This window comes from Laccaria bicolor, genomic scaffold (assembly GCF_000143565.1).
Source record: "Laccaria bicolor S238N-H82 LACBIscaffold_50 genomic scaffold, whole genome shotgun sequence".
In the NCBI taxonomy this organism is placed as follows: domain Eukaryota; kingdom Fungi; phylum Basidiomycota; class Agaricomycetes; order Agaricales; family Hydnangiaceae; genus Laccaria; species Laccaria bicolor.
In genome coordinates, this window is record NW_001889921.1 from 204,940 (window position 1) to 218,403 (window position 13,464).

General features: G+C 47.3%; 2 protein-coding genes across 2 annotated transcripts; both read left to right on the forward strand.

Annotated features, from left to right (window-relative positions):
- Nucleotides 1-3,427: 3,427 nt before the first annotated feature.
- Nucleotides 3,428-3,737, forward strand: LACBIDRAFT_312212 (uncharacterized protein; the record flags this gene model as incomplete). The annotated part of the gene is made up of 2 exons (XM_001887967.1): nt 3,428-3,615; nt 3,671-3,737. 2 exons carry the CDS (start codon nt 3,428-3,430, stop codon nt 3,735-3,737), a joined length of 255 nt encoding a protein of 84 aa, XP_001888002.1.
- A 6,011-nt stretch (nt 3,738-9,748) lies between these two features.
- On the forward strand, nt 9,749-13,464 carry LACBIDRAFT_312217 (uncharacterized protein; the record flags this gene model as incomplete). The annotated part of the gene is made up of 3 exons (XM_001887968.1): nt 9,749-11,284; nt 11,360-12,676; nt 12,742-13,464. Exons 1-3 carry the CDS (start codon nt 9,758-9,760, stop codon nt 13,462-13,464), a joined length of 3,567 nt encoding a protein of 1,188 aa, XP_001888003.1. The 5' UTR covers nt 9,749-9,757.

Here is a 13,464-nt window from a genome sequence, read left to right on the forward strand (position 1 = left end):
GTTCTAAAATGGCTGATTTTTCTGGCGCCTACGGCGCCCATAGGCATGTAAACGACACGGTGTATATGTTATCTACTTTCTAATGGGAGATGTCCCACCATTTGAGGTTTTCTTGCGTGTACAACCTGTTCTTGATTTTCTTACATTGGCCTCGGCCTTCCCGCTCTACGGCCGTGGTGGGGTCGAGTACTTGGCCTTCAACCTCTTCAATAAGAGTCTCTTCTGCTTCAGTTGCTGGTATGACTCCATCTTGTCCCATTGGCACAAAAGCCTGGTCTGGCTCGTTGAAAAGTTGACATGAACGTCATCCTCAACAACCAATTGCAGAAGCGCCGAAGCCATCACACTCTTCGTCACGCATCACATCGGCTGTTGAAGCGGCGAAGAGATGGTGAAAATATGTCACGCCCTATAGGGCCCGAGGACTTGGTCGTATTAGTACAGTAGTCTCAAAAAGCGGACACTACAAACTTTTCTAATGAAAAAGCGCAACACTACAACTTTTGTAGTCTCAAAAAGCGGACACTACAGACTTTTTTAATGAAAAAGCACACACTACAAACTTTGTAGTCAAGATAACCTTTTGACTCTAACCCTAACTTTGTAGTCTAAGTCCACACTTTTGTAGTGTATTAGTAAACTTTGTAGTCGAAGTTCGACTTTTGTAGTCTTTTATAGTGTATCAGTAAACTGTGTAGTCTAAGTCCGACTTTTTTGTAGTCTATCAATAAATCTATATCTGATTCTTATAGTAGGGGATGCACCTTCCTTTTTTGGTCATTTTTCCCACGATACAATAATTGTAGCCCTTTATTTTAGCTTTCTGAATATACTGAAATCATGTTATTTGGTTTTGTTTTCATAGAGAAAAACACAAAAAAAAAAAAAAACGCAATGCTTTTGAAATTCCTTTACCTCATATCTCCACAATGGGAGCACTTCGGAACATAATTCAAACAGATTCGGGAAGCTACAGTGTAGGGCTACAACTTTCATTTTTGACCATTTTTGTTAATTTGTCATGTGACCACCCTCCAGGGAAGCCCATTGCATGGACCCTGACATGTGGGATACATTTGAAAAATTGCAATGAAATATCCAGGGATACATTTGAAAAACCGCAATGAAATGCCCAGGGCTCCATTTGAAAAATCGCAATGAAATACCCAGGGATACATTTGAAAAATCGCAATGAAATGCCCAGGGTATCTATTGAAAAATCGCAATGAAATGCCCAGGGTATCTATTGAAAAATCGCAATGAAATACCCAGGGATATATTTGAAAAATCGCAATGAAATGCACCAGGTATCCATTGAAATTTTGCAATGAAATACCCAGGGATACATTTGAAAAATCGCAATGAAATGCCCAGGGTATCTATTGAAAAATCGCAATGAAATGCGCCAGGTATCCATTGAAATTTTGCAATGAAATATCCAAGGATACATTTGAAAAATCGCAATGAAATACCAAGGGTGACATTTGAAATTTCCCAATGAAATACCCAGGGTATCTATTGAAAAATCGCAATGAAATATCCAGGGCTACATTTGAAATTTCGCAGTGAAATGCGCCAGGTATCCATTGAAAAATCGCAATGAAATACCAAGGGTGACATTTGAAAATTTCCCAATGAAATACCCAGGGTATCTATTGAAAAATCGCAATGAAATATCCAGGGCTGCATTTGAAATTTCACAGAAAATGCGCTGGGTATCTATGGAAAATTCACTATGAAATACCCAGGCCTACATTTGAAATGCCTTTCAAAAAATCCTAAGCATTATAGATATGGCCTCTAGGCTTATGTCTAAGTTATAGAAATGACCCTCTAGGCTTAAGTCTAGGTTATAGATAAAAGTGGTAGCCACCAGTCTAACACCCTCTTAGATACCATACTAGGTTATACTACCCTTTTGCTCTCCATACTAGGCTTCACTGGGCTTTCACGTTCCATCCTAGGGATTGCTAGCCTGTTAAGCCCCATCCAAAGCCACACAAGCGAGATACTAGGTAAGTAGGCCCATACTATATATACCAAATATATACTAGGCCTACCATGGAACGTGAACTTTTGCTGATGCTGGCTCCACGTGCTCCCGTCTCTATTGAACACCTCTCATGCCTTCGTCGCTCTCTGAATCTCTCCTCCCCGTTCCATGCCGCTGTGTGGGCTGTCGCTCTCGTGACCTTTTTTGGCTGCCGCTGTCTTGGCGAAACTACTCTTGCCGTTGGCGCTGCCTTCAATCCTAAATACCATGTACTGCGCTCAACCAAGTACGTTTACTTTATTCTTACTGCTTACCACTCTTTCTTATTACTTTCTTCTCAGAATCCTTTCCGTGTACTGCGTGATGGCACTCACTCTGCCACTTTCGATATCCCATGGACAAAGACGACCAAAGAGCTTGGTGCCTCTGTCATCCTCACTGCCCGCCGTGAGAATGATCTCTTGTGCCCTGTTGCAGCCTTGACATCAGGAAAAACTAAAACTCACAATTGTGCACAATTCAGCTGGTTAATCGTGTTGTGCACAATTGTTGGTAAATTCTTCTCAATTCTGCTCAATCGAAAATGGAGATGTCGATTGTGCACAATCATTCATAAATTCCCGTCAATTCTTCTTAACTGAAAAACCAGAATTTACATTGTTCACTCTTGTCCTGAAAAGTGGTAAAACCCCGTGTGGCTTAGTTATCTGTTGAGATTTAAATCAACTTAGTTGGAGGTGATCATATGGATATGATTCAATGGATTCTATTACTAACATTTTGAGGTTCTATATTAATTAACTACAGAGGGCAGCGTTGTCGCAGCGTTTCGGTGTTAATCATCCCAACGTCGACGGAGTGGGCTCGTGTCCACAGCAGAGTCTATAGTGAGACCCCAAGCCCCATTGACAACAGCAAACAAGGGCGTAAGTGTTGTCGACGGCTGCGTTATCAGTAGTGAAGCCGGTGTGGTTTCTCAACCGCTGTGTGTGGTGCGCCAACGGTGGTGAAAAAGGTGGCAGATGGACTGCAGACTGCAGCAACAGCAGCAGCAGAGGTGGAGGTGGTGTGGAAAGTGGGGCAGTCAGCATTATGAGAGCGCAATGGGTTGGGGTACTTGCCTTCGTTGCAGTCCTCACCATCGGCTCGCAATGGGTACTCCCTCCGGTCATGTTGTGGCTTTGTTTCCACGAGGCTCGCAATCCTGATCGTGCTCATTGAACTCGAGACTTGGTGGCCACTTCCTATTCGTGGTGTTTGTCAAGACGCATGGGTGGTTATGGTTGTGGAATGGATGGCGGTAATTCTTCCCAAGTCAGTTCAAGCTCCGATACACGTGACGTTGTTGATTGTTGAAATCAACAGAACTCTACTTCGTCTTTCATCCCCACTCTCCTCCTCCCACCACCATCCCCATCACTGTCACCACTCTTCATGACCACTGCCTTACGTCGTGAGCGCCTACCATGGCTAGGGCCGTGCCAGCTTCACGAGCATCGACGGTGCATGGAGAAGATGACGTGGCACGTCAACGCTCCCCTCTGGATGTGCCACATCGTCCACACGGCAACGACACATGCTGTCATCGCCGTCCACAATAGTGCAGGTGAGCACATCACGGCGTAAGCCCTACAAGCCTCCCTTCTTTCCCCTCGCTAATTACTACAACCTGCTTAGCCGCCATCGTAACGCCCGCCAACCACTGCCACGTCACCGCCTCGCCCACTGCCACATTGGGCGATGATGACGGGACATGACGATGACGACGACACCCTTGAACGGCCATGTTATAACTATTTGAGGCCTTGGGTCTCGTCAGAGTCGAAACGCTGGCCATCGAGGTATGTATTCCTCTCCCTCTAAACCCCACCCCAGCCTGATGCGACAAAAGCTAGCTGATCAACCTCAGGCGCTCCACCACTTGTGCAACAGGGTATGTCTACGTCCCCCCTTTCTTAAATTCTTTTCAAAAGCACCTCCAGGTACGATTAATCCCACCACCCCACCCTCTGTATGCGCAAACACGTACGCGGTGTTCTCTAGCACTGCAGGGCAGATGAATGGGCTGCGACACGATGTTAGGGACAGTGGATCAATGTGACAGAGGAGTGGTATGCATTTGAGATGGGAGTGGAGGAAGGAGGGTGAAGCGTTTGCGAGGGAAGGCGCTAGCACTTCGAACAAGATATTTCTTTGGCTTGTGTTTTACGTAGTTTATAATGTATAGTCAGTCGCCATCCAATGCACTCTTCAACTTGAATTCTCCTTTGTTGTGTCTAATTGCGTGAAAAAGAGCATCAATTCTGTGGTACAATAAAATAAAATGAATGGTCAATTGCGCGCTAGGCATCATCAATTAAGCACAATTAAACGGTGCCCGTTTTATTTTACTTAATCCTGTCAATTCTCTCAAAAGTCACAATCCGGTCATTTGTGTGTAATTTACGGTCAATTCTGTATAAATCATATAAATTACGGTCAATTCAGAGTCTCAAGATTTCCTGATGGAAGAACCATCTGGATGTCAACTCTTCCATTCCAGCCTCTTCTGCACTTTTTGCATACAAAACATCTTCGGGCAGCCCCAAGAACCTCCTCAAAAACGAGTTTCTGAGCTTCGTCACCGGCATCTGGTCCTCCGCTATGCTCGCCCATGTCTTGGGACACAGTTTCCGCATTGGCGGCGCAGTTGAACTACTTCTTGCAGGTGTTCCGCCTGAAATCGTTGCAGCCACTGGTGGATGGACATCTCTTGCCTTCCTCCTTTATTGGCGCCGTATGGATGAAATCCTCCCCATGTCAACCTCAAAAGCTTGCAACCACATCTGGAAACAGAACAATGTCTACATAGATCTATGTAGACGTATAGTGATCGGTAGGCCCGTTGATAGCCTCCTCGTATGTAAAGCTCTGTAATTTCCCCTTTTTACGGTAGTTCAGAGTAGTTCGGGTAGACAATTCCTAGCCGGTCTACCAGGCTCTATGCGGCCTACCGATCAACCAGATCTCAATAGCGATTGAGCGGATTACAGGCACATCTGATCTGTCACCTGCATGGTCTTTCCAGTCACGCCAAAAATGCCGAAAATATCAAAAAAGTATGCAAAAAAATCATATTGCAGCAGCTTGTACTTTACATGCCACCGTAAATTAACTACAAGTACATATATCAACATACACAGGATGTCGGCCACTGCACACTGGAAGGAGCAGGGGATGAACTCGATGTGCAGTCAAATTGATGCCCAGCTTCGCGTGACCATCGTGGACATTCCCCGGCATCGCACAATCAGTTGTCATGGTGCGCCCCCACTCAAACGTGAACCTAACCGTGATAGCGATGGTATTGACTTTAAACAAGGCATTAGCGCACACTCAACAAACAGAAGGGAATGGTGAAGCTCACTGTCATGATTTTCTTGGTCCATAGAAACTAAACATGCAGTGCTGACGCGCAGGGTCGGACTCGATGTGCTTTGAGTCAGAGTTATGCAACAAGGTGAACGTCAGCTCACCAGATGGAATGTGGGGTGAGCAATGACTGCTGTCCATAAGCAGTCCAGGTAAGCATTATACAGGAGGTGTTGTATGCATAATGGAGCTTACCGATGGTAATGGTGGGTGGTGATTGGGAGAACTTTTGAGTCTTTGTGAGGGTAGAGAGAAGAGGGTAAGGAGAACATTGAACGTTGAACGTTAACGTTCAAAAAGCACGGTCGAATGGTTCATGCCATCAGTTCTCCCACGGCCTGTTTTTGGCACTGGATAACGCCACTCGCATCATTCCAGGTACAGATCATCCGCCAAGCCTGATATTCTATGGCAAGTATGGATATACAGGTAGCTACAGGTCTACCAGAGACTACTGGACCTAGGTAGCTCTAGGTAAATCCAAACATTTATGTACGACTACATAATCACAACTAAATTACCCGGCCAAAACGCCGTTCCAGATGCAAGCAGATCTTCATCGCCTTGCATCTATTTTTGAAGAATTCCGCATTGCCCATAAACTTCCTTCTACTTCACTTGATAATTTTACATCCCTCTAAATTGTATAACATCCTCTCTCATATTATTTGTATGTAACTCTTCTGTAACAACCTCCCAACTCTCCCATGTCTCCGTAAAATGTTACTCTCCTTATTGTATCCTTAAAATGTTATTTGACATTGCCCTAAACCTTCAATCCGACTGACACTCAATTGGGCAGCCAGATTGGCTCATCCTTGCCTCACCAATCTGCCGTTGTGAGCTTACACTCGGATTGGCACTGTCAGTTGGTTTCGGCAAGTATTCGCCACAATTGACTTCGCTGGATGCTCAAGTCTTGTTCACGTGACCCCTTCGTGTCTGGGCAAGACTTTGGCACAACCAAGTTATTCGTGAACTCGAATTACTTGTTTACTTATCCCTTTCCTCTGCATAGAACACAACAGTTATCTTATCACAGCGTCTTCACCTCATTCTTGTTATAAATCACAATCTGGGCGTGAGTGCGGGAAGATTGATCAGCTGATCAACAACAATTGGATCACCGTGACAAAGGTTGCCCTCGACTGCCATCATCTCGGACACGAACCCCGCTCGTTACAAAAGGTGAGTGTCTCTTTGACGTTGCCCTTGACCAACTCCATCCGACAACAATCACAAGGTTACTTTAGGGTCTACCCACCAGGCGCCTTTGTAGACATCAACCTAGAACTCGTTGGCAGGATGCCATCTGCAGGCGTGGGGGTAATGACCTCCACCCTCGAACGGCTAGGGCGTTCATCATGTGAGTGATTTGCGCCCATGAGGCGATCAAGCAATCGCTTGAACTGTTCTTTCGAACGATCAGACATCGTGGTTCAGAAGAGAGCGTCGATGCTGTGCGGCGTCAATTTGCACAATGGTAGCGGGCCGCTTCACGGGGTCACATGACATTCCTAAGGTCCCAGCACATCGTTCAAAGAGGTGAACGCGCAGTGGTGTGGTTCGGCATCAAGTCAGCGAGGAAGCGCCTGGAAGTGCCAGAAAAAACGGTGGTCAACGGACAAGTGCGAGAAAGGGAAAACAACGACTTTCAGCGCTCAAGGGGACGAAGAGGCAACATTTCACTTCAGATATTCAGAAGGGCAGCAGATCCGCTATGGAGACAAGCTAGAACGAACATTAAATCACAAAGACGAGCACACATAGCTGGCTCTTTCACCATCATCCAAGTAGGACCGAGCGACCTCATATCCCTAGACGCCATTCTGGCTTTACCTCCTGTCATCCATCCTCGGCGCCCCTCGCATTCCTTCTCTCCCCTCTCCCTACCATCCTCCTCGCTAATCCGCACGAGCGCGGGTTGTGTTTCATACGCTGTAGGAGGATAAGGACCCACTGAGGCAGAGGACGAATGATGAGGGTCGCAAGGATGATCTTGGTTTCCTTCAGCACAGGCATCGCCACATCACGGATCCTACAAAAGACCAATCGATTAGGTCATCGTCAAGAAGGAACAGTCATGTCGTACCCAACGCAAGAAACTCTGGTGCACAGATACCTCACTGTGCTTCCAGCATTCGATGCTTGAATGGGTAGGACTTCGGATCTTCGATCGTATTCGTTCCATTACCACTGGACGGTTGTCGTTAGGGCGAGCCGTTGGTGGAGCTGTGGACAGCTGAGACCGAAGTGGGGAGGACCAAAGGACAGCATCGGCACAAATCAATTAATCACGGAACACCAAACGGCCGCAGGGGTCGGCATGGGCAAGCATACCATCCTTCGCATCGACGTTCGAAGCATAGAACGTCCTACCCGTAATTGAATAGCATGGCCACAAACCGACTGCTTCATGACTAGCCTCTCCGCCGCACCGTGAAGACAGTGTCTATATCGTTCGTCGTGCTTAAACACGTGAGTTGAGTCAAGGGGGGTATGATATGCGAGGTGAACTGTAGGATGCATGATCAGGAACTTCGAAGAAAGTCGGTGATAGAAGGGACATACCGTAAACCTCAGCAACAAGATGGTTGCGCACGTAAAAGCCAAAGGGTTACCACCAGAACCGAGTCTCTGTTTGCCTTCGATCCCAAGTCACTTGAGAGAGGTTGACGGGTAGAAAGGTGCCGCACGAGTATGGGCTTCTGACTCGACTCAAGCCAAGAGACCGTAAGTTTTCGAGGCGCATAGAAACCGACATCGTTTGACTAACTGCACGACAGAAAGTTATCAGCAAAACGAACTTGAACGAACGTTGCACACTCACACCGAGTTTCGAGCGCAGGGGCTGAACAAATTCAAGTGCCTGGAAAGGCGGATAGTGTGCAACGGGAAAGGTGAGCTTGTATCGGGAAAGCACGAATGGTGGCTAGATCATAGAGACGTAGAGTTGGCGGAATCGATGGTGTTTGAGGACGCCGTTGCTTCGAGTCCAGTATTAGTTTGTTTTTGCAATCGTCCTTTCCGAGATGGTGGTGGTCCCCTGCAAGTAGAATGTTTTGCCCCTGGTTCCCGCTGAGAGGTTTAACACCATAACAAATGGCCCCCGCGTCGGCGTTGGTTCATCACCTACGGGACGGTGTGCTCGTTTGTGTAAACTCGATGCCTCAGCGTTGCCACGTCATTGACCCTTCAAAACGATAGTGTGATTAGCTCGTCACCGAAAGCCAGAGGTGTTGCAGCCATACCCAAAGCAACAGGATATACAAGACGTCTCCCAGCGCTTTACGTATAGGAGTGGTCCAAGGCAAATTGATGCGTCGTAGTGAGTCGAGTGCGTCGGACGTTGAACGTGCCTTGGTCGATCTTAAGCCTGACCAAGGGAAACCAGGGCCGCAACATAGCTAAGAGCAGCAGACTGGTACCGGGGTTTTTGAGCTGCCCTCTAGAAATGAGGACGGTTAGCATGAATTGATCGGTCAAAAAATTAGCGTTCGTACCTGCGATGAACCACTGGTTTTGGTTCTGCTCCTCCACAACTACCCTCTCCTCTGCACCTCGTGTAAAACTCATTTCTGCTACAAGTCGTCCTCAGCACATCGTCGCAGGGACCGGAGCCTATCCCTGGCGTGCGTGAATCGAGTCCGAGGGGACGGTACGGTACTAGTAAGTGCATTGTCAGCGAACTAGCGCTGAGAGAGGGATAGCTGAGCGTGGACGTACCGTAGAAATCCGTGACGCAATCTTCCGGACTCGTCCTCCAGTCCTCAATCTGTGATTAAAACGTTGACGGGCAGTGTATATGGCTGCTTGAGATTGCGTCACAAAGGGAGAAATTATGGACGGTGACCGGTATGCGCCAATAAGAGACTTGAGCGGCACTGGATGACTCGTCAGCGAGAAGAGGGCTGGATGGATCTGAGAGACACGTACACGATTACCCTGGATGGACACACACTGTTAAACGATACGAGAGGGCGAGGGGAAGTGTCTGAGCGCGGTTTTCATCCTTGGCCAAAGTGCTGAAGTTACGGGAGAGGGTACCTCGCTGGTGTGTTTAGAATGTGCAAACAAATTCATTAGCTCATTTCCTTTGTCTTCGGGAATCCCAGAATGTACTGCCGGGAGCGCACGACTTTGTTATAAGGGATGCAACCCTCAATATGGCTAAAAATGTGTGTCCTGTGATCCGAACAGCATTGATGGTTTGAAATATGATTGATTGGAATTTTTGACAAGATTATTGTGGTTCATGAACATCGGGGTCAAGGTGAGATAAACTATCCCAACAGAACATAGCTTCGTGGCACACATATACCCACAGATTCCATCTAAAAACTGAATCACGAAATGACATCCTATAAAACTCGACAGTCATCTTACGGCGAACCCACCGGTTGCATGCAAGGGACCCGCGTCAAGGTCCTCGAAGAATTGGACATTTGGGCCTCGGACGCCAATAGCAGCAGGGTATACTGGATGGTAGGTATGGCTGGAATCGGTAAATCAACCATCGCGCACACGTTCTGTGAGAACCTCGAGGCGAAAAACATTCTTGGTGGCAGTTTCTTTGCTTCTCGAGCATCCGAGAAAACTAGAAACGCACGCCTTATCATTCCTGTTATAGCACATTCATTGGCCAGAGCTTCACCTGCTATCAAAGTTGAGGTCGTCAAGGCCATCGAGGATGACCCTACTCTGGCGGAAACGACCTATTCTAACATAAAGGAGCAGTTCAAACGACTCATTTATGATCCCGTTCAAACGACCGTCGGTGGGGTGGATAAAGTTGTCGTTATTGATGCCATCGATGAATGTGCCAACCTTGAAGTTGTCACTTCGTTCATCAAACTTGTCCTTGAATTGGCGTCGAAAACTCCGCTCAAGGTATTCCTCACCAGTCGAGACGAATATCGGATTCGCAAGGCCTTCGAGTCTGGGGATCGCATACGATTCTGTCTCCATGAAATCGAGAAGGACGTGGTCAAGAACGATATCCAAACATATCTCGACATATCATTGGCCCGCATTAAAGAAAACGACAGCGACGAATGGCCCTCTTCCAGCGAACTGTCCGTTCTCGTCAAACGATCTGGTACACTCTTCATTTACGCAGCAACTGCTGTTCGTTATATCACCAACGGTGATGAAGACTTTAAGTCCCGTCTTTCCGCAATGGTGATCCATGGCCAGAAATCAATCAGCAAGTTTGAGACCGACATCGATTCTCTCTATATACACGTCTTGGAAAAGGTCTGTGAAGGCAAGGAGTTGCATGAAGTTGCTCCTATGAGAGACCTCTTGTTGATCACCATATTCCTTCGAAATCCATTGTCGATGGAAGCCCTTACATCTCTGTCACTGGAAAGGAACACACACTCATATTTGTCGCGTCTCTGCTCTGTTATTCACATTCCTGATCAACCAGGGGCTGTGGTTGCTCCATTCCATGCCTCATTCCCAGACTTCATAACTGATCCCAAACGTTGTTCTCCTGAGCGTTTTTCTTCTGAGCGCTCTGCATTCCCTGCCTTGGATGCTTCAGAGGGTCATAAACTGATAGCCCTGAAATGTTTGGAGCAGATGAACAGGTCACTGAAGTACAACATATGCGAAATTCCCAAAGAATTGACAGTGTTCCGGAGAGGTAGGACCAACTCTCCGCAAAACATCGACAAAATCTCAGAAGTGCTCAAATACTCATGTATCTATTGGGCTGCTCACTTAGCAGAGGTCAAGAAATTTGACTGTGTACTCGTCGAGGCTCTTCGTGTTTTTCTGCACAAGCATCTTTTGCACTGGATAGAGTGTCTCAGCATACTGGGTGAGCTGCAGACTGGACTGAAATACCTGGGTGGCATAATGACTCTTTTATCAGTAAGTTATTGGCCAGAATGAAGGTGATTCTAATAATTTTGTGATTGACAAGTCTTCAAATTCCATGACCTTCAGTTACTTGTTCACGATGCCCGCCGGTGCTTACAAATGAACTTTGAAGCTGTCCAGAAACATTGCATGGGGATCTATGAGTCTGCACTTACTTGGATCCCGAAGAATTCAGTGATATGCAAAACCTACATTGCAGATGTCAGCAGAGTTCCAAAAGTGACTCTTGGATTATCTGACTCCTGGGACCCTGCAGAGCTGATTTTACAAAATGGCTCACTGGTACTATCTGTTGCATTCTCGCAGGATGGCAGTCGAGTCATCTCTGGATCATACAATGGAACACTCCGAATTTGGAATGTGACGACGGGCAAGGTGGAGGCTGAACTGAAGGGCCACACAGGTTGTGTGAATTCTGTTGCATTCTCACAGGATGGCAGCCAAGTTGTCTCTGGATCAAATGACAAAACAGTCCAAATTTGGAATGTGACAATGGGTGAGGTGGAGGCTAAGCTGAAGGGCCACACAGATTTTGTGAGGTCTGTTGCATTTTCGCAGGACAGCAGCCAAGTCGTCTCTGGATCAGATGACAAAACAGTCCGAATTTGGAATGTGACAACGGGTGAGGTGGAGGCTAAGCTGAAGGGCCACACAGATTTGGTGAGGTCTGTTGCATTTTCGCAGGACAGCAGCCAAGTCGTCTCTGGATCGGATGACAAAACAGTCCGAATTTGGAATGTGACAACGGGTGAGGTGGAGGCTGAGCTGAATGGCCACACAGATTTGGTGAAGTCTGTTGCATTTTCGCAGGACAGCAGCCAAGTCGTCTCTGGATCGGATGACAAAACAGTCCGAATTTGGAATGTGACAACGGGCAAGGTGGAGGCTGAGCTGAAGGGCCACACAGATTTGGTGAACTCTGTTGCATTTTCACAGGATGGCAGCCAAGTTGTCTCTGGATCAAATGACAAAACAGTCCGAATTTGGAATGTGACAACGGGTGAGGTGGAGGCTGAGCTGAAGGGCCACACAGATTTTGTGAGGTCTGTTGCATTTTCGCAGGACAGCAGCCAAGTCGTCTCTGGATCGGATGACAAAACAGTCCGAATTTGGAATGTGACAACGGGCGAGGTGGAGGCTGAGCTGAATGGCCACACAGATTGTGTGAGGTCTGTTGCATTTTCGCAGGACAGCAGCCAAGTCGTCTCTGGATCGGATGACAAAACAGTCCGAATTTGGAATGTGACAACGGGTGAGGTGGAGGCTGAGCTGAAGGGCCACACAGATTTGGTGAGCTCTGTCGCATTTTCGCAGGATAGCAGCCGAGTCGTCTCTGGATCGGATGACAAAACAGTCCGAATTTGGAATGTGACGACGGGTGAGGTGGAGGCTGAGCTGAAGGGCCACACAGATTTGGTGAGGTCTGTTGCATTCTCGCAGGATAGCAGCCGAGTCGTCTCTGGATCGGAGACAAAACAGTCCGAATTTGGAATGTGACGATGGGTGAGGTGGAGGCTGAGCTGAAGGGCCACACAAATATTGTGAGGTCTGTCGCATTCTCGCAGGATGGCAGCCGAGTCGTCTCTGGATCGCATGACAAAACAGTCCAAATTTGGAATGTGATGACGGGCGAGGTGGAGGCTGAGCTGAAGGGCCACACAGATTACGTGATATCTGTTGCTTTCTCGCAGGACGGCAGCCGAATCGTCTCTGGATCGAACAACAAAACAGTCCGAGTTTGGAATGTAACAATGGGCAAGGTGGAGGCTGAGCTGACAGGCCACACAGTGACAAGTTCTGTCGCATTCTCGCAGGATGGCAGCCAAGTCATCTTTGGATCGCATCACAAAACGGTCCAAATTTGGAATCTGACGACAGGCAATTCTCAAGCAATGCTTGCTTCAAACATAACATTGCCTGACGACAGTAGAGTGAATAAAACTGGCCATGGGGAATTCCACATTTCCTATCCCTTGCAGCAACCTACACTCAGTATGAATTCCTCTACCCAGTTATCAAATAGCGGTGACTGGATAATGGCCAACCTCCGAGACTGCTGTATTCCCTCTCAATATCGCAAGTTTCGGTGTTCCTCAATTTGGGGCAGCCGAATATGTTTGGGGTACCAATCTGGCCGTGTAGTCATTGTTGATATGAACGTGGCGTTATGA